Here is a 27,179-nt window from a genome sequence, read left to right as displayed (position 1 = left end):
AGGCCCCAAAAAATACTAGTGTAAAACCGTTCAAACGGGAAAACCAACGGTCTAATCTATATGTTAGAATTAATTTCTGATTATAATAATTGAAATATTCGTTTACTTAATAGTGAAATGAATCAAATAATGTATTTTTAGTAGAACAAATATCTTATGATATATATTGTGAATGGTAATTCTAAGATAGTACTTGATATAAATGAGAGTAATGAATTACGCATATTTTGACAGAGGTAATGATCAAAACACAACAGCGATCAATTGGATGTCTAATTGACTGAAAACAATTATCAGTTTCGTACTATTATTAAAAGAAATTTAGGGAAACGAGAATATTCAAAGTGGACGAAAATCACTACAAATAATCACCGACCTTTAAATTGCGATGTTACTATCATATCATTACTTTATTACCGCTAATGCAAACTCGTTTCAAGATGTTGTATTGTCCTACCGAATAACTCAAAGATAAAAACACCTTTCAGTTGAACTAGAGCGTTGGGATTTCAACTATTGGCAGGTTTAGTTTTGGACATTTTCCACGTGTTTTTACGGTTTTTGTTAGCAGAGGTTTCTTTAAAATGTCAGAAAAAAAGGCATACGAATATGATAATGCAAAGAATGGAGATACTAAAATTGTACACTCAGGCGATGTCGAAATTCAGTAAGTACTTAATTTATTTATTCAGGTTCTTAGTTTAATGCCCATAAATTGGGGGATGGTTTCTTAATTTCTGTATTTTTTATTTTATTTTTTACGCTATGCTTCCTTCTCTATCCTTAAGAGTAACGTTTATTCTAAAAAATATAATTTTACTAAATATTTTTTTTGTGATGAATTGCTTTCTGTATAATTTACATCGTTCATTTCTATATTCAGTGTTGCATTAACCGCAAAATGGAAAGGGATTACTATAAGTTACAAAACTTGTTTCCCAATCCACTGAAAATAAACCTGTTTAAACTATCAATGGACCCCCCTTTTGTTTTTGCCGATCAAGCGGCATTTGAATGGGGACATATAATTGGAGCCCCCTTCCTGGGTTGGGACCCTCCCTTTTTATAATAGCTGGATCCGCCCCTGACCATTAACCTATTCTTTTATTTTCCGCAGTTATTCTCTATACTTTTGTACCCTATTATTCTCAGTTTTGTGTATGTTGCTCATTTTTCATTTTTGTGATTTTTGGGCCATTATTCTGTATTCGGAAAACACCATCCGCACACTCTTATATTCGGTTATAAATCACAACTACATTTCACTAGACGTTTAGCAAATAACGTTCATGTAACCATCAACATATATCAGTATAATAATTCAAAAGCTTTACATTTTCTTTTAAATTTGAAATCTATGTTTTTTTAAACTTAGATTTTACTTATTTACGGACAAGTAAAGCTAACCAGTTATATGAAAATATTATCTCTTGAATATTTTACAAAATAATGGCGTTTAAACATATTAACAATACAATAGAAAAAAAAACTATATCTATTTCGAATGTTTTAATAAATGGCGAAAATTCATTGTCGTTTCAGTGTTAACAAATGCACGTAACATTAGGCACGATATTTCTATATATATATATATGATATTATTATCGACAAGATTTTAAATGATTCGGATAATGAACTAGTCAGCAGCAACAACAGAAACCGTATAAAAAGGCCATGTTCTTTCCATATATTATAAAATATAATACATTGCATAATGGTAAATAATTGCCCAATTGCTGGTATCAGTTATTTTTACAGAGTGTTACTTTGAATGCCTTTGCAGATTTTTGAAAACTTAATTCGCATATTCGAAATAAAATGCTGACTTTTGACATAATTTTCCGCAAAATAAATTTGAGCCCTGTTTTCAGAAACTCGATAATTACTAACTTTCCAATTTGGTCAGATTCTTTTCATCATATGCATTTGCTTTGTAAATGACTCCTCTACATTGGATAATTTAACAGTTTTCCTATTTATCATATTTGTTGATACATTGGAGTTTTAACTTGTTTACTTTGTATCGTTACTTTTGTTGACTTGTATACAAGGATTATATTTTATAACTCTTTGTATATATAAAACCAAAAAGATTAAAAAAAAAGTGCATTGGATCAGTACAAAAGACACACATTCTCTGACATCTGTATCATTTTTGGTTTTATTGAATACATGTTCAACAGTAGAAACAATTGACTTTAAACTATTTTGTCAAATTAACAATGGCATCGCTAGTTTTGATTTAAGGATAAATGAAATATGTCTGTTTGATGAGAATGTGTGTCTTTTGTACTGATTCAATGCACTTTTTTTTAATCATTTTGGTTTTATATATACAAAGAGTTATAAAATATAATCCTTGTATACAAGTCAACAAAAGTAACGATACAAAGTAAACAAGTTAAAACTCCAATGTATCAACAAATATGATAAATAGGAAAACTGTTAAATTATTGTATCGTTTCTACAATCAGCATCTAAACACAAATATATTCATGAAAAAAATGATATTAAATATATATAGATAAAACTGATTCGGGTGCTATTAATGTCCGATTTCTCAATAAGATTGAAAAAAAAAAAGTTCTACGCATTTTAGATCCTCGAAGATAATTCGTAACAACGTAAATGAAAGGTTTATTCAGGTGTTTGTATATATATAACAGGAGCGTTACAGATATGAGTACAATCCCAGTGCCCTACATTTGTTAATTTCTCTGTTGCATACGTCCTAGGTATTTTACATATACCTGATGACAGTAATATTTGTACATGGACAATTTAGGACAGAGATTCTGGTTATTCCAGGTTAGAAATGTCCTCGTTAAATGACTATAATTTCATATCCAAAAAGGGACACTACTGACTAAATTCGAATTGAGTTCGTTGTCATAGATTCAAAACTGGGGATGTTCATTTAACATAATTAACATGGATTCATTAACAATTTTACAACAAATTACCTTAAATCTTAAACGTTATTCTTTCCAATACACATACTGGGGTTTAGTAGTTTGGCTGTACCGATCCTTTCATATTGTATTTTATGGTACATATATTGATTTTTGATATCAATAAATTAAAACATAATAAACATATTATTGCTATACACCTTTGATATCAGATTTGATTTTCGTTTACCGATTTGTACATATTTAGCAAGGCCATATTTCCCCCATTTCAATTACATGTATTTGAATAGTTCAAAGTGTAGCCTGTTATAGCTTGCTATACTGTATAGGTTTTACCCATTTTATGAAGGCCGTACGGTGACCTGCAATATTATTGCTTTATACTTTTATCTCATTTTGGTCTTCCTTTGGGAGTTCATATAACTGGCAATCATATCACATCTTGTTATTTTCATATGTATACACATTTGAATAGATTGATTAAAATGCAGAGTTATTCTATGAGCGCATGATACGCCCGTTTCCTATCTAAAGTTTGGACAACTTATTGACATAATTGCGTCTTGTCTGTGAAAGACATTCCTTTTTTTTAAATTAATTTCGGTAAAAAAAACCTATACCTAATGTTCACTATTTTCCTAGAACTAAAGTCTGAAAGCATGTTTCAATTGCCCAACTATGTGTAAGGTAACCAATAAAAAGTTCCTGTTGGTGAGAAGGGACTGAACCCATAACATTTGAAACCAAACAAGTTAACGGACACGACAAAATTTCAAAAGTCTTTTAGATTTTTTTTTTAATTTCAAGTGTAAATCCTGCAAATGACATCATAAATTGTCGGTCCAAAGCAGAAACATAAATCATTTCAAATTGAATAATATCACAGATAAATTACAATTGTGTTTAGATATGTTCATGGTAATATCAATTGGTCGTAGATTTAATTTATGACAACCGATATTAGGAAATATTTATTTGTTTAATACTGATTCAATAGATTTTCAAAATAATGTTATCATGTATATGCGAAAGATATGACCGGACTACCGTCTTTTGTCATAATATAGGGCGCCGTTGTTTTCTTTCAACTACATATACTAAGTAGACTTCAATACATTTTGTAATACTATGTTATCTTACAAGTAGATACCAATTCACAGGTATAAATTGTATATGTAATATGTATATGCATGCTTTGTATTCAATTTTATTTTGAGTGTTCATAATTATCTATATATAGCTAACTAAAGCACATCGTCAAAAGGTCGATTTTGTTACCACATCACTTTTCGAACTTTGAATAAGAGAACGACCAGTTATCTTAAAATACGGTCAATTTGCTGAAAAATATTCTGGTCAAGCAGATGACAACGAAAGTTGTTCTGAATCTAGATTTTCCCTTACACCTTATGGTGCTATATTTTGATTTAGTTGATAACGTTGAAAAAAATGAAAAATAATATTCCCGCTTTGAGTGAAAAAAAATCTTACTTAAATTCGACAAAATATCATACCAACCCCCTCCCTGTGTCCGTTTGCAATTAAATAGTTGCTTCCTAACTTTCTTGTAAGGAAACAAAAAATCAAGTACAAATTTACATCTAAACATCACAGTCAGATGTTGCTGAAAGGTGTATTTTTGCGTGTTTTGCTTGTTTTTATTATGTTCGGCTCTAATCAACGAAAAATAAAGATAAAGAAGATTGAAATTGATTTGACAGAAATAATAAGATACATGATTGATATGGCAACCCTTCGATTACATCATTTCCAAAATATCAAATTATCTATACTAGAAAAAATAAATAAGTTGCCAATTACTATCATCTTTATCGAATGATTTTGAAGAATACAAAATATATCAGTTTTGACGTTCTAAAAGGGGGGCAATCAAACTCATAGATCGAAAATAAACTGACAACGCCATGGATTTCTAAAAAGAAAAAGAAAAACAGTAAAACAATAGTACACAAAGCAGAACATAAAGACTTAGCAACACGAACTCCACCAATACAACGACTGAGGGTGATCTCAGGTGTTAAAACCTAATTTAACATTGAAAACACAATGAAGATTTAAAAAAAAAGATATTGGTCTAGATTTTAAAATGGATTCCAATAAACAATTAAAATTTTAAAAACCAAGAATTTGCTGGTTTTTTCTTACATTCATGAAAATTCTCTTTAACGTTGTTAAAGGGTGTCATTGTTCAAAAAATCAAAACAATAGTATAATTTCAAAATCTGTGTAGTTACATGAACTTATTTACAAATTACAACACTTTGGGTTTTTAGAAACACCAAGTGTTTTTACCCTAGTTATATATCACCTAACTATCTTCAGCTAAACTCTTCGGAATTGTGGATCTTTTTAATTGCTCTTTACTTCGTGCTTTATTTGTCCTTTTAACTTTCTGAATCACTTTCTGTCACTGATAAGTCTTTTATCTATACAAAAAGCTATATACACGTTTGAGTCTGGTATCTCTGAACCACTACACCACAAAGGCTACATGTATACATATTTTTCTTTTAGTTGAGGAGTAAGGGCATTTTTTAGACGATATCTTTATATTTGTAGATTCCAGGACAAAAGTAAACGAACAGCATTGGAGAAGATTCTTATTGCTGTTGTATTAATGTGTGTTGTTGTTATTATTGTGTTGGCTATTGTTGCAGCAATCAGGAAAAAGGATAAAGAGTCGGGTACTTATTTTAATTAAGTTGATTCTACTTTTGAGTTAGTGGCAGATCCCGTAATGGCGCTTAGAGATAGCCTAAAAAAATAATTGTCTCTCGCTATTTTTTATTTGTTAGCATACAATCGTCCAAAATATTCTTGCGTATATCAGTTTCATGGAATTACGTCCCTTTTAATAACCTCTAAGTTTTTTTTCTTTTTTTCTATATTTGAACAACGCAGGATACTAGTAAAAAATCTTATAGTATTTGCGATTTGATAAAAAAAAAAAACCCACGAAAACATTGGGCAACATGAGTGTCGCCGATGTTTTAACTGTGTTATTTCTTATAAATAGGTGCATTTATGATGCATGCATTTACTATTATGTTACACTAACACTGTATATCATCGCCACCGGAAATTGGGTACTAACGAAGCGGAGAGAAACAGAAAAAAAAAATAAACAAGTTAAGAATTCATTCAATTTAAAGCATTTCCACCCATTTGATGAGGGTGCCGCTTTAGAAATGATTTTCGGATATATAATTCTTTAAATTATTAGGCCGATAAGTACAAAATAAATACAAGATTTTGTGTAATACTCCAAAACTTGCCACTTAGTACCGGAAAATTTCGAGGTCTATCGTCCTCTGTAGCCCCATTCTCAAGATATTGAACTGTTTTTCATTATTTTTCCCGACACGATTTTAGATTATTATAATGTGGCATCATATTTACTGAAATTTGTTGTCAAAAAGATGCATTTTAAAGAATATAGACTATAAAAAATAAAGTCTAAGGTACGGCAACTTGCTCGTGTTGACAAATTTACTGTATGGCAACTTGTTTTCAACTGTATGGCAACTTGATAATTTTAGAATAGTTATTTACCGCGTCCTTTCAAAGAAAATAAAGTATTAAGTTCAAATATCTCAGGTGGGGGGTCCTTTTTATATCAAACTGTTTTTGTCCTTTTCAAGGTCTAATTTTTTTTAATCTATTATTTGACTGATAAATTTTAAAAACTTAACTGTTTTCGACCCACTGTCTGTAATCTGTTTTGTTAAAATTTGCAACTGTTTATTTGAAATTGAGATTCTTGTTATCTGTTACTTTATACTTAAAGTGTTCACTGTTTTTGACATTATTTTCTCTGTTAACTGATCTTAACTGTTATTTACAAGAATCACATTAAAATTTGCTGTCCATCTTTTACTTAACGTTTCTTCCGCAAAGGAGTGACATTAAATTTTCAGCATAATTATATGTAACTGTACATGTCTTTAAAAAAATCTATAGTAAATCCTTGATTAAATTGAGAATGGAAATGTCAAAGAAACAGAAGCTCGACCAAATAGAAGAAACAACCCAACGCAGCGAGAAAATTATGCACTAGGGTGTGTGTCAAGTCACAGATAGGAAAAAAAACTAAGAATTGACACTCATAATTTTTAAACACCCTCTTTCCTCTTTCCCTTCCTTCCTAATAAATAAGGCTTAATATTTGAGCTATGCATGTGTATATTTATGGAAAGAGAATCGTCCATAGATTTGATTTCCAATAGTAATAATGGTGAAATATAATCTCTTTTTTGTGTAACTATGGCAACAATGAGCAATTATTTGATACCAAATATTGCAAAATAGGGGGTTGAACATGTCACAAAGATCTGAAAAATTTGGTCCAAAGGAAAATTTCAATCAATAAGAGTGATACCTTTCCTAATACCATAGATATATATCTATCAAGAGGTAAAAAATCATATGCATTTCTGCTGTTTTTTTCCATGAAATTGAATTGAAAAGATCGAGCGTCGAATCTTGGTTGAACAAAAATACAAAATTTTCAAAATGTATGGCGGTACGGATAGGAACGCTCGGACGGTCAAACTGAACAATGGCTTATAAAACATGCTAAAAATAATCTAAATGTTCATATAAACCTACTAGGAAGGCTATATTATTTTTCAACTATCTAAAAATCAGTTCAATTGTACAAAAACGTTCATATTTAGAAAATTCACCATGGCTCGAAACTAAACTTGTATGGTATACCTGAAGCTCTCTCCTAAGTGAGCAATCAATTAACTACAAAAGGGGGTCGAAGTTCAATGTTTGTTTCTTGAAACATATAAATGAACCCAAATTTAAAAAAAATGAAATAAATACAAGACTTTATAGCAAAGGTTACGGACTCAAATTGGGTCATGCAGGTGCAACAAATGCGGCAGTGTTAAACATGTTTAAAGATATTTCATGCCCCTCTTTATACGTCTAACCAATGTAGTTATGTCTGGCTTCTAGTTGTAATGTATCCAAAACGTTAAAGGGAAAGGCCACTTCTTATCAAGCTTAAACCCTGGTCAGTCCTATGACGAAAATAATTCACATGTTTATGGAATGTTTGATAAGTTATATCGACCCAGAGTACCTGGACGGAATTGTGAAAAATAAAGTACCTTTTCAATTTGCAATTCGTAAAATAACTGAACAGTGTGGCCTGGTAGAAGAGGCCGAAAAAAATAGGAATTGGTTCTCAAATTGAAATCAAATTTGCTAGTCTAAGAAATTCAGAATGGATCTAAAGATAGACCAAGGCTTCTTTATATCAGCTCAGATGGAGATGAAAGAGTGCTTCAACTTGTGACACCTTACGTGTTACTTTCTGATTTTACACTGGTTTTGATGATTTAAAATAAAAATCAGTAAACCTTCGTAATTCCTTTCAAAAAAATCATGTAAGCAATGAGTCGTGTGAATACCCTGACTGCGATGTAACTATAATATATAAAAGCCCCCGCCATTAAAAAAAATGTTCGCTCTCTATAGTATTCACTCATTCTATCTGTTTGTTACACTTTCCTACGTCATGACGATAACCCAAGTTTTCTACGATTGATTGACACAAAACATTTACTCAACAATATACATAACCAGAAGAAGCCTCCCTTTTGGTGTTTGAAGCATTTTCGATTATTCATGACATAGTCTTTTTTCTTGGAGTCAATCACTCCGTCTGCTTTTCCATCCGTTCGATTGTCTGTCCATGTGTCATTAAAGTTGCTGTTAACTCTTATCAGCATTTAAAATTTGTTGTTATCTGTTTTTGCCAAAATCGAGGTGTGGTTAACACGTTAACAGACCCACATTTTTTTTCATAAATTGTTTTGTTATGAGTTAGGCCGTTCGCTTTCTTGTTGAGTCCTTCCACATTTTTCGTTCGGTGCTTTGTATAGCCGACTATAAGGGACGAGTTTTCGTTGTTGAAGGCCGTACGATAGCATATAATTGCTTACATACAGTTTATTTGATCCTGATGGATAGTTATCTTATTTGCTATCATACCACATCTTAACTGTTTTTATCTAAAAAAAACTAGCACCAACAAAAGATGAATGGACGGTTTATTTTATTGAACTTACAAAATTTCACCCTAACAACAAATAAGACAACATTTACAGTCGTTAGTAGTATAACGATATATATATATATATATTAATGTATTTAGGATAATATGGTGGAAAAAAAAACTTTTTTACAAAATTGAAAAGCGGAAGGCAACGAGGCCTCCTGAACTGCATTAACGGCATATATTTATAATATTTGATAAGTATATAAGACATTTTGTATGTTTATAAGCCTGTAAAGCTTTGATATCAACAAAATATCGTCACTTGATATTATCTAAACAGTGATTAATTTCCTCTTAAAATTATAATATATTGCAAGACGCCGTACAGACAAAAGTTGTTATTTTGCAATTCGCCGTACAACGTCCTGCAATTCGCCGTACAACAAACAAACAGTGTTTTTGTCCATAATCTTTAAAAAACATGTTTTTGACAAGAAATTTCATTAAATATGATGCCACACTATAATATTCTAAAATCGTGCCTGGAAAAATAATGGAAAACAGTTCAATATCTTGAGAATGGGGCTACAGAGGACGATAGACCTCGAAATTTTCCGGTACTAAGTGTCAAGTTTTGGAGTATTACACAAAATCTTGTATTTATTTTGTACTTATCGGCCTAATAATTAAAAGAATTATATATCAGAAAATCATTTCTTAGGCGACACCCTCATCAAATTAGAGGAAATGCTTTAAATTGAACGAATTCCTAACTTGTTTACTTTTTTTTCTATTTCTCTCCGCTTCGTTAGTACCCAATTTCCGGTGGCGATGATACACAGTGACTAACTATGCTTCAGAATCAGAGTTTTGGTCTTGTGACAAATATGTTATTTGTAAGGCCAGGATACATATTAAAACTTAAGTCCGCACATAAATTATTATTATATAAGCTAAACACTACATTCCTTACTTATCCAAGAAATTCAAAAAAACATTTTCATTATTATATTCAATTTGATAATTATACTGAGGCAGCCGTAGAAAAATACGTTCATGAACTTATAGGCATTACCACGTTTCCTAGATTGGATCTGAATGTACTGTAATCATTTTAATAACCATGCTTTATCTACATCATCGAGAACGATCTGTATTGTTTTTAGTTCCAGGGTAAAAAAAAATCTGTAGATCACACTGATTACACTATGTCTTTTCAGAAACAATTGGTGTATGTACGTCAACAGAATGCACAGTGACAGGTGAGTGTCGGGGCTAATTGACTGGTTTTTATTCAATCATTATAACACAAAACAACATATATAAGTTACACCTGAAATTTGAAAATGTCGTTCAAGACAAGAGCAAAATAAACTAGATTTGTAATTGCTACCAATAACGGATGGCAACCTTCCCTCGTAGTCAGGGTAACAACAGCCATTTTGAAAATTCCAAAGTCAAAGAGTGCATCTTCACATGTAAGATATCATTTCCGTGAAATTTCTAAAAATTTGGAGCATTTTGAAATTTTGGACATTTTTGCTGTTTCTATGGTTACGGTAGCCATTTTGGAAATTCCAAAGTCAAATTTCATAGCAGCATATGCCAATTGATATGAAGTTTCATCAATTTTGGAGCATTATGATATTTTGGACTTTTTGCTGTTTCCATGGTAACTGCAGCCATATTGAAGAGCAAACCCCATATTGCAAATCTACACGTGCTGAAAAATAATAGAAAGAACAAAAAGAAACGTAGAGTAACAATATGTCACCCAAACTCCGTTGATGGTGCCATAATAAACAAGCAAGATGATTTTTCACCGAACAATGTTGCAGCATTTACTGTAATGTCTCTAGAAACAATAGATAAAAACTTGTATCATATTATAATCAACGAGAGACCAAAAAAAGTAAAGAAAGCGGAAAACACGCGCATAAAAGAAAAACAAGAATTAAGATTATTGAAAATTGGTTTCGATTATACCTGTTGATTCATACTTTCTTTAGATCTCACATTGGTGAGCACTTTCAAAAATTGTAAAAAGTGCAGATCATTCATTTGGCTAATAATATTGCGGTATGAGATTTTCATTTTCCATTTTTATCAAAAGAAACATTCAAGTAGGTGGTAAATGAATACTATTTAAGATATTTCAAAGCAGAGGTAATTTACCCCAGTTTCCACTCCCTCCAAAATAAAATAGGAAGAAAAACGATTATGTACAAAGATCTAAAAATTTAAAAAAATAATTGAAGTTTTGATATACTAGAAAAAACCCAACAACATAATAATTAAATGATATCGAACACAAATGTAACATGAATATTAGAAATAGATAGAAAAGTAACACTATATAAAAAAGAAGATGTGGTATGATTGCCAATGAAACAACTATCCACAAAAGACCAAAATGACACAAACATTAACAACTATGGGTCACCGTACTATGTCTCTCCATCGGAAGTAAAAGTAACAACATGTTTTTGTTGTCATTTCAATGTGTTATTGCTGACCGGTTTAATTCTGGTCCTACATCTATTCGCGGTACATAGGATCTAGTGCTTGACAGTGAGACATGATCCACTGTATAAATAATCGCTCTAAAGATAAATTAAAATTGAGAATGGAAATGGAAATGGGGAATGTGTCAAAGAGACGCCGACCCGAACAAAGTGCAAAACACATACATTTGTAGGTTACTTCTGCATATACTTTTTCTTAATTTCCAGCTGCTAGAGTTACTGCTGCTTTAGACGAGACTGTTGATCCATGTGACAACTTTTACGACTTTACATGTGGAACATGGATAAAGAAGACCATTATATCAGAGGACCGGTCCAGTATTGATATGTTTGGGGTTGTCCGTGATGAAGTAGAGATCACGATTAAATGCAAGTATTGTCATTGTATTAGAGAATTAATAACTACTAGTATATAAGTTTCATTTATTTTTATTTTTGTTTATGGAGCGGAAGGGAAGAAAATGAAAAAACCTTGCTTCACAAGGCTAGATAGTATTAGGGTGTATAAGACGAAAATAATGAATGGACCCGCAAACAGATATCATGTCCGCACTCCTAGAATTTAAAATGGTTGCTCTCTTCACCTGGTTAGGTAACAGCTGGGACTATTGTACCAGAGTTTATATTCGTTTACATTTGATTCGCGGTATTTTAATCAAGTGACGGATAATGCTTGCTTACTCCGATTGATGTTCAAACGAACCCGATGATTCTAACTAGCAATATTTGTCTATGTTGACTGAAATGAAATCGGTAAACTTGCCATTGGTATTATTACTATACTTGGTATATATACTTTGATTATTTTGCAGAATTTGATATAAATAGATATGTTTATATAAAGTTCCTTCTTTAATTCTCGCGAATGTTTTCATTCTAATCTATAAATATGACATCATTGTTCACAATGGTAGGTCTTTATGTTTTATGAAACCCTGATTAAGCTAGCCAATTCGTAAAAACTGCCAGTCCCACCATCATGATTGCCAATGTGAAAATACGGATCAAGAGACCAAAGGATATCCAAGTTAACAACTATATGGCAGACTCATCGTACGGTCTTCAACAATGAGCAAAACCCACACCGCATAGTAAACTATAAAAGATCCCAAAATGACAAATGTAAACAATTTTTAAAAACGATAAAAACTAAGCAATGTAAAACAATTGAAACGAGAAAACCAACTACCTGATTAAAGTACAAAACAATAAACGAAAAACAAATATGATTACCAGCAACAAACGACAACCTACTGAATGACAGGATCCTGGCTCATTCTTATGAATGTTTACTATGTAAAACTATACGTTGTTATGTAGATAACTGAGATTCTATTGCAATCAATTAACTTTAGTTATTCAATTTATTGTGAAGGTGTAAATCATGGAAGAATATGTCTTGTAATTGACAAGTTTATTATATCTACCAATAAATCACGTATGAGTAGGAACAACATAGTTAAGTATCACAATTAACAGGCACTTGTCTGCAGTCGGAATTATTATAATGAAAAATGATAGCCAAAATAAATGAAATAGCGTCTCTTTAAAATAATATTAACTTTGACTATACTATAATTTTTCAACGACGACAAATATAAACAAGTAATTAATTTGTGAAAAAACCCAGTAAATATACCTTTTAATATTGAAGATAATGTATAGAATTCGAGGAATTTGGTATTTTTTGTAAGTCTGTGATTTTTTCTGCTACTACTGGGGTTTGAAACGACTTTGACTACTAATGAGGGTCTAGCAAGGTCGGTAGTTTCTGTCTGTGTTTCTTATGGTTTGTATACTGACCCTAGAGGGTAATAATAGCTTGACACATTGCTCAAAATGTCCCTTTGGTACCTTTTGCCTCTCACGAGTTGGTTTACCGTTATGAAATATCCATTTCAAAAATGATATCGGATATATTCCTTATGTCGTTACTACAATCCCGTCCGCTTTTCAAGAATGTGACATACCGAATTAGAAATATAAACCGGGATTGTACTAACATGAGTAATACGACACGGGTACAAAATGTGAAGCAGGATCAGTTGAATGTAGGACAGAAAGTCACAGGACAAAAAGTCACAGACAAAAAGTCACAGGACAAACGTTCACAGGACAAAAAGTCACAGTTCAGTTTTAGAATATTTTTCTTTAAACAAGAAAAAAATAATTTTAAAATAAAATATTTGTTTTTTTCTTGAACTGTGATATATATAGCAACTTTGTAATTACAATTTATTCAATAAATATCAATACTGATCAAATGAGTGTTATGAAAACAAAATGTGAAAGTGACTTTGTACTTAAATGGCTTCATGGTGCCAAGAAATATCTCCTTTGCATGATTAAAATTTAATAAATTTTCATTTAACAAAGCTTATGAACAATGTCCTACACTTAGAAATGGATAGATGTAATTTAAAGGGGCGCATTGCATTTGCGCCAATTTGTACAAAATCCAATCTTTCATTTGCGCCACAATGTTATATTTCATTTGCGCCAAATAAAAAGAACTTCATTTGCGCCATTTCACAAGAAATTCAAATAAAATATAACCGAGCAATTCAATATTCTTTTTTGTATCTTGAATCAGGTTGTTTTTACAGTATTTCTCCTGGATGATTGTTCATACTTATTTCTAATACAAAACTGAGGTTTAAAATTATAAAATGTTTTTATGCTTGATGTGTATAGATGGACATTGTCAGTTCAGAGTCCAATTGAGGAAAGAAGTCTGTATTTTTTTATGATCACATATACGGTATATAATAGCTTGTGTGTTTAACGAAGTTTTGATATACTTTGTGTATGATTTTAAGATGCCTGAATTCTGAGGAATATGTTTTATTATGCCAAAAATAAACTGAATTGATTTATCAAAGTGTTTTCTGCAAGAAAGAACAAATAATAATTAATATTTACCTTTATTTACCTGTATTATTGGCGCAAATGAAATGGCAGCACTCCTTTTGCGCCAATTATTATTTTTCAGGGGTATCATTTGCGCCAAATTTTTTTTTCAAAATGTATCAATTGCGCCAATATTCAGAACTCATTTGCGCCAATTTACCTGTTCACATATCTATCATAAATAGTAATGATTTATAAATATTTATTCTTATTTTTGGCTTAAAAAGTATCATATGTTCGGAGATATTTCGCCATGAAGATGAGCATCTGGAGAGAAATTATTTACAATGCATTAGACAGTCAATGTACACAGAGAGAGAATAAAACGTATTGCATTGCTGAGTATTTAATAAAGATATACAAATAGAGAAGAAAATAGAAACTTTGCCTGATTATGTTTTAGACACATATATTGGTGATACAGTGAATATGGGCTTTAATATTATAATTAGGAATTATTATGAACTGTTTTATGCATTTCATCCTTCAATTTTTGTGTTTTTCACAATTTTGTGACGTTACAAACTACTACATACATTACGGCCGGTACCAAGTTCGAATAAAGGATTAATGAAGTAATTTTTCTTCTAGTTGGCGCAATCGTATGTTTTACTTTTGGCGCAAATGATACCATGTAATTTTAAAACATGTGGCGCAAATGTAGCATTTGAAAAAGAAATGTTGTGGCGCAAAAGGACGCATTTTTGGCGCAAACGGATCTCTCCCAGTGAAATGTGGTTTGTGGCGCAAATGAAAGATTTTTTGGGCGTAAATGAAATGCCAATTAGCGCAAAAGCAAAGCACCGATTTAAAGAAATATTTCAAGATCTTTCTCTTATATATTTAAACAATTGTCAAAACATTAGTTGTGACTTATTGTCCTGTGACTTTTTATCCTATCAAAGTTGTGACTTTATGTCCTTGGACTTTTTGTCCTGTGACTTTCTGTTCGTTTACCGATCTGTTCACCCTTTATAAACACATTAGACCACCCTCAGTTTTTGTTTGGGTTCTTGTTGCTTTGTCTTTAGTTTTCTATGTTCTGTTTTTGTTCTGTTCTTTTTCTGTTCCTTTTCTGTTGGTTTTATTTTTTTTTGGTCATGACGTTGTCGGTTTTATTTCGACATATGAGTTTAAATATCCCTCTTGTATCTCTCACCTCCCCTTAGACCATAGTATTAGCATACCGGTATCTTTTAAAAAGGCTTTTCATACGTTCAGTTAGTCGACTTGTAATGTATTATATGTTTATGCAATTGATTTGATATGTTATATTGTTACAGATCTTTTGGAAGAAGACAGCCCTGATAATGAACCGGAAGCTGTTACTAAAGCAAAAGACTTGTACAAGTCTTGCATGAATCTAGGTGAGTAGACGTCACTTAATAACTTCTTTGGACATTTTATGGAAAATATGGAATTTTCACGCTGCATTGAATGGGTGGTCTTGGGCTGTGTTATGCTCTTTGCTCGGGTTGTCGCCTCTTTGACACATATCTCATCTTTATTCTATTTTCTATATATTTATTAACATTGACTTATCTTTTATGTTGCAATGAATGCTTTATCTTTATTTCTGTGTTATGCACTGAATTAGAAATTGAGATTTCAAAGCAGTTAAGACGATGTTGACAATACAGTTGTTGTCCATTTGTTTGATAAGTTTTGTCATCTGATTTTGCCATCTGACTAGGGAATTTCTAAATGAATTTTCCTCGGAGTTCAGTATTTTTGTGATTTTACTTTTTGCTACGTTTTAGAATTGATTGAACAACACGGTGCAGCAGTTCTAAAAGATTTAATGGCGGAACTTGGAGGATGGCCGATGATTGGTTCTTTTCGTGGTGTTGAATGGAATCCTCAAAATTTCAACCTTACCAACCTTTTGCTAGGCCTGTTGAAATACAACAATAGGATTTTAATGGATATGTATGCATACACAGACAGTAAAAACTCCTCAACAAGAATTCTTTTTGTAAGTCTGATATCAAAGGAATATTAATTCATTATCATTAGTCGTTTAGCCTATAGCATGGCCAGTAGAAAAACAAAATTCATTGTACCTGCAAATCAAATAAAATGAATAAATTGAATTCAACTGATTTTGTGCAAAACTAAAACAGAAATGGTTAAAAGAAAGGTAAGAACATTCCTGACTTGGGACATTACATGTTGAGAAGGGGAGGAAGTAATCTATTTGTTTCCAATATGGTCATTTGTTTTCGCTTGACGCAAAGTGTTAAATAACCTTGACTATAGTTGTTAATGTTTGTGTCATTTTGGTCTTTTGTGGATAGTTGTCTCATTGGCAATCATATACAACATCTTTTTTTTATTTTTATTTTTTATATATATTATCATTAAAACGAGATGGATTGCAACACATATTTTCTTGTTATGGCTTTACTTATGGTGCTTTTCCACCTAATCAATGTTTGAATTGAATTTTGAATTTTGAAATATTTTGGATCAAGTGTCACTGAAAAGACATTTAGTTATCGAATAACGCATATAATGCAATGACATTTATTGAAGATAAGTTCTTGTGTGTGTTTTTTTTAGTAACTAATGTTTTTTGTTCACTACTCAGCTTGAATAAAGTGACTACCTAACAGTGCTGAATCAACTGGCGCCTAATTTAAATAAACAGTCTTCCCGTTTGTTTGAACGGTTAACACTAGTAATTTTTTGGGCTCTTTGTAGCATACTGTTCGATGTGAGCCAAGGCTCCGCGTTAAAGACCGGTATTTGACCTATAATGTTTTTTCTTTAACAAATTGTGACTTTAATGACGAGTTGTTTCATTGACATTCTACTCATACCATATTTAAGTACCACATATTGAAAAGTCACCAAGATTCACCCCTTAGTATCTGTGTATATATACAATTTTCTTTACCATTGTCAGACCTACTGGTATCATGTTTAAAACAATCTAGTCTACTACTATTGTCCGGCAACAACAAAACTAAATAAAATCCTTCATTTGTGTTTTGCAACTATTTTTGTTTGATGCATCGCATTTAAAGTATGAAATTGTTTGAAAAAGTAAATTATTAAATTTTACGCTCATGATTTTTTTTAGATTGACCAGGCAGATTTTGGCATGCCTGGGAGGAAATATTATTTGAAAGAAAGAAACGATACTATGATAATTGCATATGAAACTCTAGGAAAATCTATAGCCATACAACTTGGGGCTGATCCCGATGTTGCTGCGTTAGATATGGAAAGAGTGGTGGACCTAGAAATAGATCTTGCTAAAGTAAGGATTTTCTTTTACAAATTGTGACTTGGATAGAGATATATATAGTCTCAATGGTACTAATACCACATATTTTTATATCTATAAATCAAGGTCTCGGTACTTTGAACTAAATAAAGGAAGACAAATCAAACGTTAGTGAGACGGTAGTCCAACAATACATAAAAGAAAACACATAATTACCAAATAGTAATCTCATTGAGACTACCATTCAAACTTTATATATTACGATAGGTGCCAAGTGTGAACCAGAATCTACTTACCCTTCCATGGCACATATGATCACCCCGGTGTTTGATGGAGTTGTTCACACTAAGGTTGTATATGATGTGCTTTGAAGACTAGATGTATCTTTCGTTACTTTTCGTTTTTTGAAATTTAGTTGGTGTCAGTTCGATTTATGAGTTTAATATTCCGTAGTAATTAACCACATCTCTTCTGCACATGATTGATTATCCTGGTTTAACAAGAATAAGTACTCATCCAAATCACCCACGTAACTATACAAAACTTCGATTTGTTTTTTTCTTTACGTTTCTTCATTATTTTATCTATCTATTGATATTTGCTTTTTATATCGTCATCTCTTTTTGTAAACACAATTAAGGATACAACAGACACACGTAAAGACCTAAAACAAGGCGAAAGATACAAAAGGGATGTTCAAATTTGTATGTCGAAAATGAATTGGAAATGCCATGGCAAAAAATAAAACAAAACAAATCATACACACTATGTTGATTAAGCATACCATGTATTTAGTTTCTGCAATTGGACAGGTGCATAAAAAAAACCAATCATAGTATACCGCTGATTAATAGCCAAACATTGATTTATCTATAACAAATACAAGTCACAAACCAAACCCGAGGAAAACAATGGAACAATAGAAACTGGTACACAAACAATCTCCAATATTCATAGACACGGACTATTTGATAACAATTGCCATATTCTTAACTTGGTACAGGACATTTTAAGAAAAGAACTGATGTGTTGAATCTGGTTGTATGGCTAGCCAAACCTTCTGCGTATATGGTAATTTTGAAAAATACCGTTAGAATGACAACATTACGTGACAGGAATACAGTACAAATAAATAATAATAATAATAATAATAATAATAATAATAATAATAATAATAATAATAATAAATTCTTTATTTAAAGAGGGTAAACTCAGTTAGTTACAATAAACTAACCTTCCCTGAGGCCCTCACATACACATTACAATACTTATAATTTTCCGCGTTTCGAAGTATAGAGGAAAATTATTGTACTAACGGTTCTTTCAATATATGTATGGACACGTGATATTAATTTTAGTATCACGTGAATGGTCATTTTGGCGGGTTTATTTCCCTATCAGACCATTCTCTCGCCAACTTCGAACTGGTCAAGATGGACACCGATTTAGACGATTCAATTAAGGCAGTTATTCTACGCGAGGTGAAAAATGCAGTTTCTTCTTCACAGCAAGATCTTCTAAACAGTATAACTACAGTGATGGATAGTAGGCTTTCATCTTTCCAATCAAATCTGCAACATTCACAGCAGGAGATTTCCCAAACTCAGATAGCCAAGCTTGAAGAAACCATGACTGACAATTATAGTTTCCAGCGTAAAGGAAATGAAAACCAGTATCGTCATGAAGTGAAAGTGCTAACCAAGCTGAAAGAAGCTAAAGCCAGCCTGGAAGCTCCAGAGTTAGGAATTGAGTCAGTGCAGACAGCGAAGATGAAGATTGTTGAAGGTATTGACTTAGTGCGTGAAAGGCAAAAACTCATAAAACTTGCCGACTCTTCCCAGCTTGGATGGAAAGTCGTCAGCGAGTACGTAGCTAATCCCATCGCTGACGACTCGGAAGACGAAAAGAAAATGATGAGGGCTCAATCTAGAGCAGAAAGAAAGAGTAAGGCGGAAAAAGTTAAGAAAGGAAAACCAAGACCAACACCTTATAGCAGGAATTCAGAGAAAGAAACCAAATCTGTTAAGCCTGGAAGATGTTTCAAGTGTGGAAATAAGGGTCATTGGGTAGACGAATGTCCAGACATGAAAAATAAGATAAGTAATTCTTATTCACAAATTTTAGTTTTTGATAATATTAATGATATTAATGTAATACAAGGCCGCTTTGCGCCTTTAGTCAGTGATTCAAGCAATAAGTCTGTAACTACAAAAGTAAATACTGTTAAAAATACTCACTCGGTGATGTGTATTGATACGAATACAACCGTTCAGCATGAATGCGTCTCGCCAGTTGGTAGACTCAAGGTCAATTTAGGTCAATGGAAATTGATTACAGAAAACAAACACATTATTGATGTTATTGAAAACGGTTATAAAATACCATTCAAAACTGAGCCTCAACACGCTGTAATTAAAAACAACAGATCGTCATTAAACAATAAGAAATTTGTTCAAGATGAGATCACCAATCTTTTACAGAAAAAATGTATTTCTGAGGTACAAAATGTTCCGCAGGTAGTTAATCCTTTAACGGTTGCATACAACAAATCGAGCAAACCCAGACTTGTACTAGATTGTAGACACATAAACATACATTTGTTCAAATTCAGATTTAAGTATGAAGATACAAAAGTAGCCCGAGATATGTTTCAGAAGGATGATTTTCTGTTTTCCTTTGATCTTAAATCGGCTTATCACCATATTGAGATTTGTCAATTACATAGAAGTTTTTTAGGATTTTCATGGGATTTTGAAGGCAAAGTTAGATACTTTGTTTTTAATGTACTGCCATTTGGTTTAGCTACTGCTGGGTACATTTTTTCAAAAGTACTACGAGAATTAGTCAAACATTTGAGATCTGAAGGCAAAAGAATCATCATGTTTCTAGATGATGGTTTAGGTGGTGATCGAGATTTGAGCTCGTGTCTTAAAACCAGTCAAGAGGTAAAACAAAAATTGGAAGTTCTTGGATTTTTGATTGCACATGAAAAATGTAGTTGGTTTCCTTCACAGTACGTGAAATGGTTAGGTTATATTTGGGACACAAAAATAGGAAAAATTTGTGTTAGTGATGAGAGAATTGACAAAGCAGAAAAATCTGCGAGTCGTATTTTAAGCGAGATTGGAAAAGGAGTACTTTTGTTCAGTGCTCGAACCTTGGCTAGTATTATCGGTCAGCTGATTTCTATGCAAATCGTTTTGGGTGATATAGTTAGACGGAACACAAGATTTTTATATGATTGTGTTCAAGCGCGTGCTAGTTGGAACGCACCTGTTAGAATAACAGTAGAAGCTATTGATGAGCTTGGTTTTTGGAAAAACTCTTGTAGAACACTTAATCTTGTAGGTGTTGATATTTGTTCAGTTAATTTAACTGACATGTATGATATTGAGTTATTTTGTGATGCCTCAGATGTAGGCTTTGGTGGATATTTTTCCACAGTTTTGGATTTTCAGAGTGAAAATCATGAAATTTATGGAAATTGGTTCGCAGGTGAACAATTTGAAAGTTCTACCTGGCGAGAATTAGAGACGGTTAGGAGAATTTTGAACTCATATGATTCATTTCTTGAAAATAAGACAGTTAAAGTAAATTCTGATAATAAGAATGTGACACATATATTGAATGTTGGTAGCAAAAAATTCAAATTACAGAAGGTTGTAACAGATATTCTCAATTCTTGCTCAAAGAAGAATATAGGTTTACAAACAAATTGGGTACCGAGAACTGAGAATAAACATGCTGATTTTTTAAGTAGACATACGGATCCTGATGATAGGAGCATCGAAAAGAACGTTTTCAATGATCTGAGTTGTACATTTGGTCCTTTTACTGTTGACAGATTTTCTACCCATTACAACGCACAAAGCTCTCGTTTTAATTCGAGAATTTGGTGCCCAGGAACTGAGGCAATAAACGCATTTGGTCAGTTCTGGGGAGGTGATACTAATTGGTTAGTGCCACCTCCATCTTTAGTTGCCATGACTATAAACAAGATTATTAAGGACAAGGCTAAATGCATGTTGGTTATTCCTGAATGGAAATCTGCTCCTTATTGGCCACTTTTATATAAAGACGGCGGATTTAGAGATTTTATAAAGGAGGTTATTTATTTGCCTAGATACAACCTTATAGTAAAGGGTACCGGTAGAAACGGGATTTTTGGTGAAAATCCTCTAAGATTTAGTATGATTGCTTTATTTATCAGATTTTAATGAGGGTTTTTTGCGTTTTTTAGGTTTAAAACTGAGACAGAACGTTGAGAATGTCGTTGAGAGCAGTGGTGTAGGAGAAAACAATGTTTTGAGATCTTTGGCAGGAAAGATGGCTTTGTACATAGTGGACTCGAAAAGCGAAAATACGTCAAAGAAGTACTTCGCCGGTTTTAATCGTTGGAAGTCATTCATTAATGAACATGGTTTTTCTGATTTACCAGCCGAACCAGTACATGTAGCGTTATACTTAACATTTCTTATTGACAAACATTCTTCACCAAGTGTATTGCAGTCCGCGGTCTATTCTATAAAATGGGCTCACGAATTGAATGGTTACATAGACCCTACAAGTAATTCATTCATAACATTTCTATTAGAATCGTGCAAAAGGCGGAACGGTAAACCAGTCGTGAAAAAAGACCCAGTTGATAACATTATGCTTAGAGAACTATGTTCTATATATCAGGATTCTAATGATTTATTAGTTATTAGGGATTTAACTATGATACTTATAGCTTATGCAGGTTTTTTACGTTTTGATGAATTAAGTTCATTAACTTGTAGGGATATCAAGATATATGAGGAATACATGTCTATCTTTTTGTCGCATAGCAAAACTGATCAATATAGACAGGGCAACGAAATTTTGATTTCCAAAGGGAGTTCTCAAGCATGTCCCCTTTTGATGTATAAGCGTTATTTGGGTTTATCTAGTTTGGACGTTGATTCTGATCATTTTGTTTTCAGGCCCATATTTAGATCGGGTGGTACAGCTAAGTTAATTTATAAAAATAAGAAACTTAGTTATACAGCAGCAAGGCAAAATATTGTTAAAAGGTTGAAGATGGTTGCTCCTCAACTTAACTTAGGTTTACACTCATTACGTTCAGGTGGCGCTACGGCAGCAGCCAAGTCAGATGTTAATGAGAGATGTATTAAGAGGCATGGACGTTGGAAATCTGATTTAAGTAAAGACGGGTACATTGCAGATTCGTTTGATAATAGAATTTCAGTTTCTAAGAATTTAGGTTTATAGATTATATTTTTCTACCGTTTCAGCCCTTTCTTTGAGTTCTCTAGTCTTGTGGGCGATCGGCAATTATAAATTGTGTTTGATATATTTATTGTTATATATAAGTATAGTGTGTACTTATAATTTTCCGCGTTTCGAAGTATAGAGGAAAATTATTGTACTAACGGTTCTTTCAATATATGTATGGACACGTGATATTAATTTTAGTATCACGTGAATGGTCATTTTGGCGGGTTTATTTCCCTATCAGACCATTCTCTCGCCAACTTCGAACTGGTCAAGTTCAGATTTAATGTTGGTTCATTAATGTTTGATTTTTTCTTGTTTTTTGTACTATATATTATTGGTATTTTTGTTTGCTATTACACATTTTGATGGTATTTTGTTTATGTAAACTTAAGCTAACTTTCAGTATTGTCCAAGTACAGCTCTCGAGACGATCTTCCGAGCATTAGGGTTTGGACACAGGTTTCCATATCGACTAAGGTAACTTGGTTGTTGGTTTTTCCTGGCCGGCGGGTTCGTTTATGACGGAGTCAATGTTTTCATTTCGTATTGAAAGCATTGTTTATATACATGTATATGTATATAGATATTATTTGCATAAATATTATGTTTGTTATGACAGATTATAATAAAATCCGGTGTCCTTCTAGTCTTGTGGGCGATCGGCAATTATAAATTGTGTTTGATATATTTATTGTTATATATAAGAATAGTGTGTACAGATATTTGCACATAGTTAATTTACAGTCATGTAGTTCAATGTATTGTTATTAACATATTAAGATATAATGCTTGAAGAAGTATACATGTAGTCAAAAAATCAAATAAAAATAAAGAATATACAAATACATTGTACATGTACCAACCATTTCTTATCAGGATTGTGTTAGGTACTTCTGATACTTTGCTTAAAAGTAAAAGTGTTTTGAGCTTTACGCATTTTGTGTGGTAGTCCATTCCATAATACTGATCCAGGAAAAGCAACGGATTTCTTAAATAGTTCAGCTTTTGGCTTAGGAACTATCAGATTACTTTGAGTGACACCTCTTAAGGAGTAAAGATTATTATTTGATTTCAGTTTAAACTTTTGAACTAGGTACATTGGTGCTTCCATACATTTATATAGAAGTAAATATCTGTGGTATTATTTATTTATTCTATTGTCAACTGGCATCCACCCAAGTTTTTTAAATAAGGGGACTGAGGGGGATAAAGGATCTTCATCTAAAATTAATCTTTGTCCCCTTTTTTTGGAGTTTTAAAATTCTTGTTTTTCCTTAGTTTTTAGCTCACCTGACCTAAAAGGCCAAGTGAGCTTTTCTCGTCACTTGGCGTCCGTCGTCGTTAACTTTTACAAAAATCTTCTCCACTGAAACTACTGGGCCAAATTTAACCAAACTTGGCCACAATCATTATTGATGTATTTAGTTTTAAAATTGTGTTTTGTGACCCGGTCAACAAACCAAGATGGCCGCCATGGTTAAAAATAGAACATAGGGTTAAAATGCAGTTTTTGGCTTAGAACTCAAAAACCAAAGCATTAAGAGCAAATTTGACAGGATAAAATTGTTTATCAGGTCAAGATCTATCTGCCCTGAAATTTTTAGATAAATCAGACAACCCATTGTTGGGTTGCTGCACCTGAATTGGTAATTTTAAGGAAATTTTGCTGTTTTTGGATATTATCTTGAATATTATTATGGATAGAGATAAACTGTAAATAGCAAAGTAAAATTTACAAATAAGTCAATAGGACCAAAACGGTCAGTTGACCCCTTTAGGAGTTATTGCCCTTTAGTCAATTTTTAACAATTTTTCGTAAATCTTAGTTATCTTTTACAAAAATCTTCTCCTCTAAAACTACTGGGCCAAATTTTACCAAACATAGCCAAAATCATTATTAGGCTATCTAGTTTTTTGACTGGGCAAACCAACCAAGATGGCCGCTATGGCTAAAAATAGAACATAGGGGTAAAATGCAGTTTTGGCTTATAACTCAAAAACCAAAGCATTTAGAGCAAATCTGACAAGGGATAAAAAAAAAAATTCTGGTCAAGATCTATTTTTAGATAAATCGGGCAACTCGTTGTTAGGTTGCTGCCCCTAAATTGGTAATTTTAAGGAAATTTTGCTGTTTTGGGTAATTATCTTGAATATTATTATAGATAGAGATAAACTGTCAACAGCAATAATGTACAACAATTTAAGACTCAAAAATAAGTCAAAATGACGAAAATGGTCAATTAACCCCCTAATAAGTTATTGTCCTTTATAATCAATTTTTAACAATTTTCATAAAATTTGTAAATTTTTACTAAAATTTTCCACTGAAACTACACGGACAAGTTCATTACAGATAGAGATAATTGTAAGCAGCAAGAATGTTCAGTAAAGTAAGATGTACAAACACATCACAATCACCTAAACACAATTTTGTCATGAACTGTCTGCTTCCTTTGTTTAATTTACATATACCAAGGTGAGCGACACAGGCTCTTTAGAGCCTCTAGTTTAGATTCACCCAAGTAATACAGCAGTAGTAAATTAAGGGAAGAATATACCCATTGTAATATGTTTTCCTTGCATTTATATCAAATTTTTTCTTTATTTTAGAAAGAAGGTATATTCTGGATGATATATTAGCACTTGGTCAATTTGATTTTTCCAGTTAAGTGTGTTGTCAATTTTAACATCTAGTAATTTTTCACATGAAGAATTTTGGAAAACTTTTGAATTTATTATCAAGTTTGATTGATAAGTCTGAATTGATAGTTTCTGTTTTGTTCCAGTAACCAAACATTTGGTTTTATTTGCAGTAATGAACATGTTGTTCATTTTACACCACTCCTCAACCCTGTATAAATCTTCTTGAACATCATCATGTATGTTTTCTATGTTTTTCCCAGATTTATGAAGAGTGGTGTTATCAGCATATAGGTTTGTTTCACAATTTTCAATGCATAAGGGAAGGTCGTTTATAAATAGTACAAACAATAGGGGACCAAGTATAGAATCTTGGGGAACACCAAGTTTACATGTTGTTGTTCAGAATAAACATTTACCTGCTGTTTTCCTTTATTGAGGTATGACTTGAAAAAAATAACAGTAGCCTCATTAAATCCATAAATTTCAAGCTTTAAACAAAGAATATCATGATCTACCAAATCAAAAGCTTTTTTAAAATATGATAAAATTGCTAGATTTAAATTGCCATCATTCATTTCTTGCAACCATTTGTCAATGATTTTGATAAGTGAAGTTTGACAAGAATGCTGCAGCCTGAAACCAGATTGTGTAGGGTTTAAAGTTTACGTTTAGATAAATATTTGTACATTTTATTAGAAATATGTCTTTCTATTAATTTTGATAAAGTTGAAAGAACAGATATAGGTCTGTAATGTGTTGCTTAAAGCTTGTCACCATCCTTGAAAACTGGTGTTACTTTAGCATTATTCAGTAATTCTGGTAAATATATATGTGAGAGGTGATGCAATGAAAGGGGCACTTAATCGTAGGATTTTTGGACCAATATTATGTAATTTTTACATCTGATTCCATGTCGAGGTTTGGCTTTAAGTTTGGTCTATCTTGTATTTATAAGCCCTAGATATCGTTTGTACTTAAATTTTGCCTTTCAAACATTTTAGTCTCTATCATCACGGAAGAGCCATTATTTGCAAAAATACGCCTCGGTTGCAGTAAAAATTTGCCCCGTTAATATTATTTCATGCGATTTGTAATTTTTGCCATAATATTATTTAACAATATACAAGAACGTTGCCGGCTATTGTATTGAATTATAGAAATAAGACCTAGACAGGAGGCCAGTTTTAGTACTCGATTACTAGTTTTTGCTTGACCTATAAAACTAAGTTTAATCAAACAGCTTCTACATAATGAAGTTCATGTTCCAAGATTGGACTTGACAGTTGTTATCCATTCGTTTGATTTGCTTGAGCTTTTGATTTTGCCATTTTATCAGGAACTTTCCGCGTTTACCTGGGAGTTTCGGTAGTTTTGTTATTTTATTTTTTACATAGGACTTTCAACAATCATATGATAAGCCCTCGGTTTTTGTTTGTTATACCGATTTTGGTTTTTTGTCCATGGATTTATGAGTTTTGAACAGCGGTATACTACTGTTGCCTTTATTTATACAAGATACAATTCAATAATAATGCAGGTTGTGTCTGCACATATGTTTTGGACGTAAGAGATGCACTAGATACAAAAGGACCTTTGAGGTTATTTGATCACAGATGAACTCCACCCATGTGTTCTCTGCATCTGGCGTACAAAAATTTTAGCAT

General features: G+C 32.2%; 1 protein-coding gene across 1 annotated transcript in view; it reads left to right on the top strand.

The window, feature by feature from the left end:
- The first annotated feature begins 328 nt into the window (after positions 1–328).
- Positions 329–27,179, top strand: part of LOC134693442 (neprilysin-1-like) — a 42,593-nt gene continuing 15,742 nt past the window's right edge. Inside the window, exons 1-7 of the mRNA XM_063554268.1 lie at positions 329–667; positions 5,493–5,617; positions 10,167–10,208; positions 11,679–11,840; positions 15,665–15,748; positions 16,142–16,356; positions 17,467–17,646. Coding sequence (XP_063410338.1) covers positions 585–667; positions 5,493–5,617; positions 10,167–10,208; positions 11,679–11,840; positions 15,665–15,748; positions 16,142–16,356; positions 17,467–17,646 — 891 coding nt within the window. The 5' untranslated portion in view covers positions 329–584. The remainder of the gene's footprint in view (positions 668–5,492; positions 5,618–10,166; positions 10,209–11,678; positions 11,841–15,664; positions 15,749–16,141; positions 16,357–17,466; positions 17,647–27,179) is intronic.

This window comes from Mytilus trossulus, chromosome 12 (genome assembly GCF_036588685.1).
Source record: "Mytilus trossulus isolate FHL-02 chromosome 12, PNRI_Mtr1.1.1.hap1, whole genome shotgun sequence".
In the NCBI taxonomy this organism is placed as follows: Eukaryota; Metazoa; Mollusca; class Bivalvia; order Mytilida; family Mytilidae; genus Mytilus; species Mytilus trossulus.
This window is presented reverse-complemented; position numbering and strand designations above follow the sequence as displayed.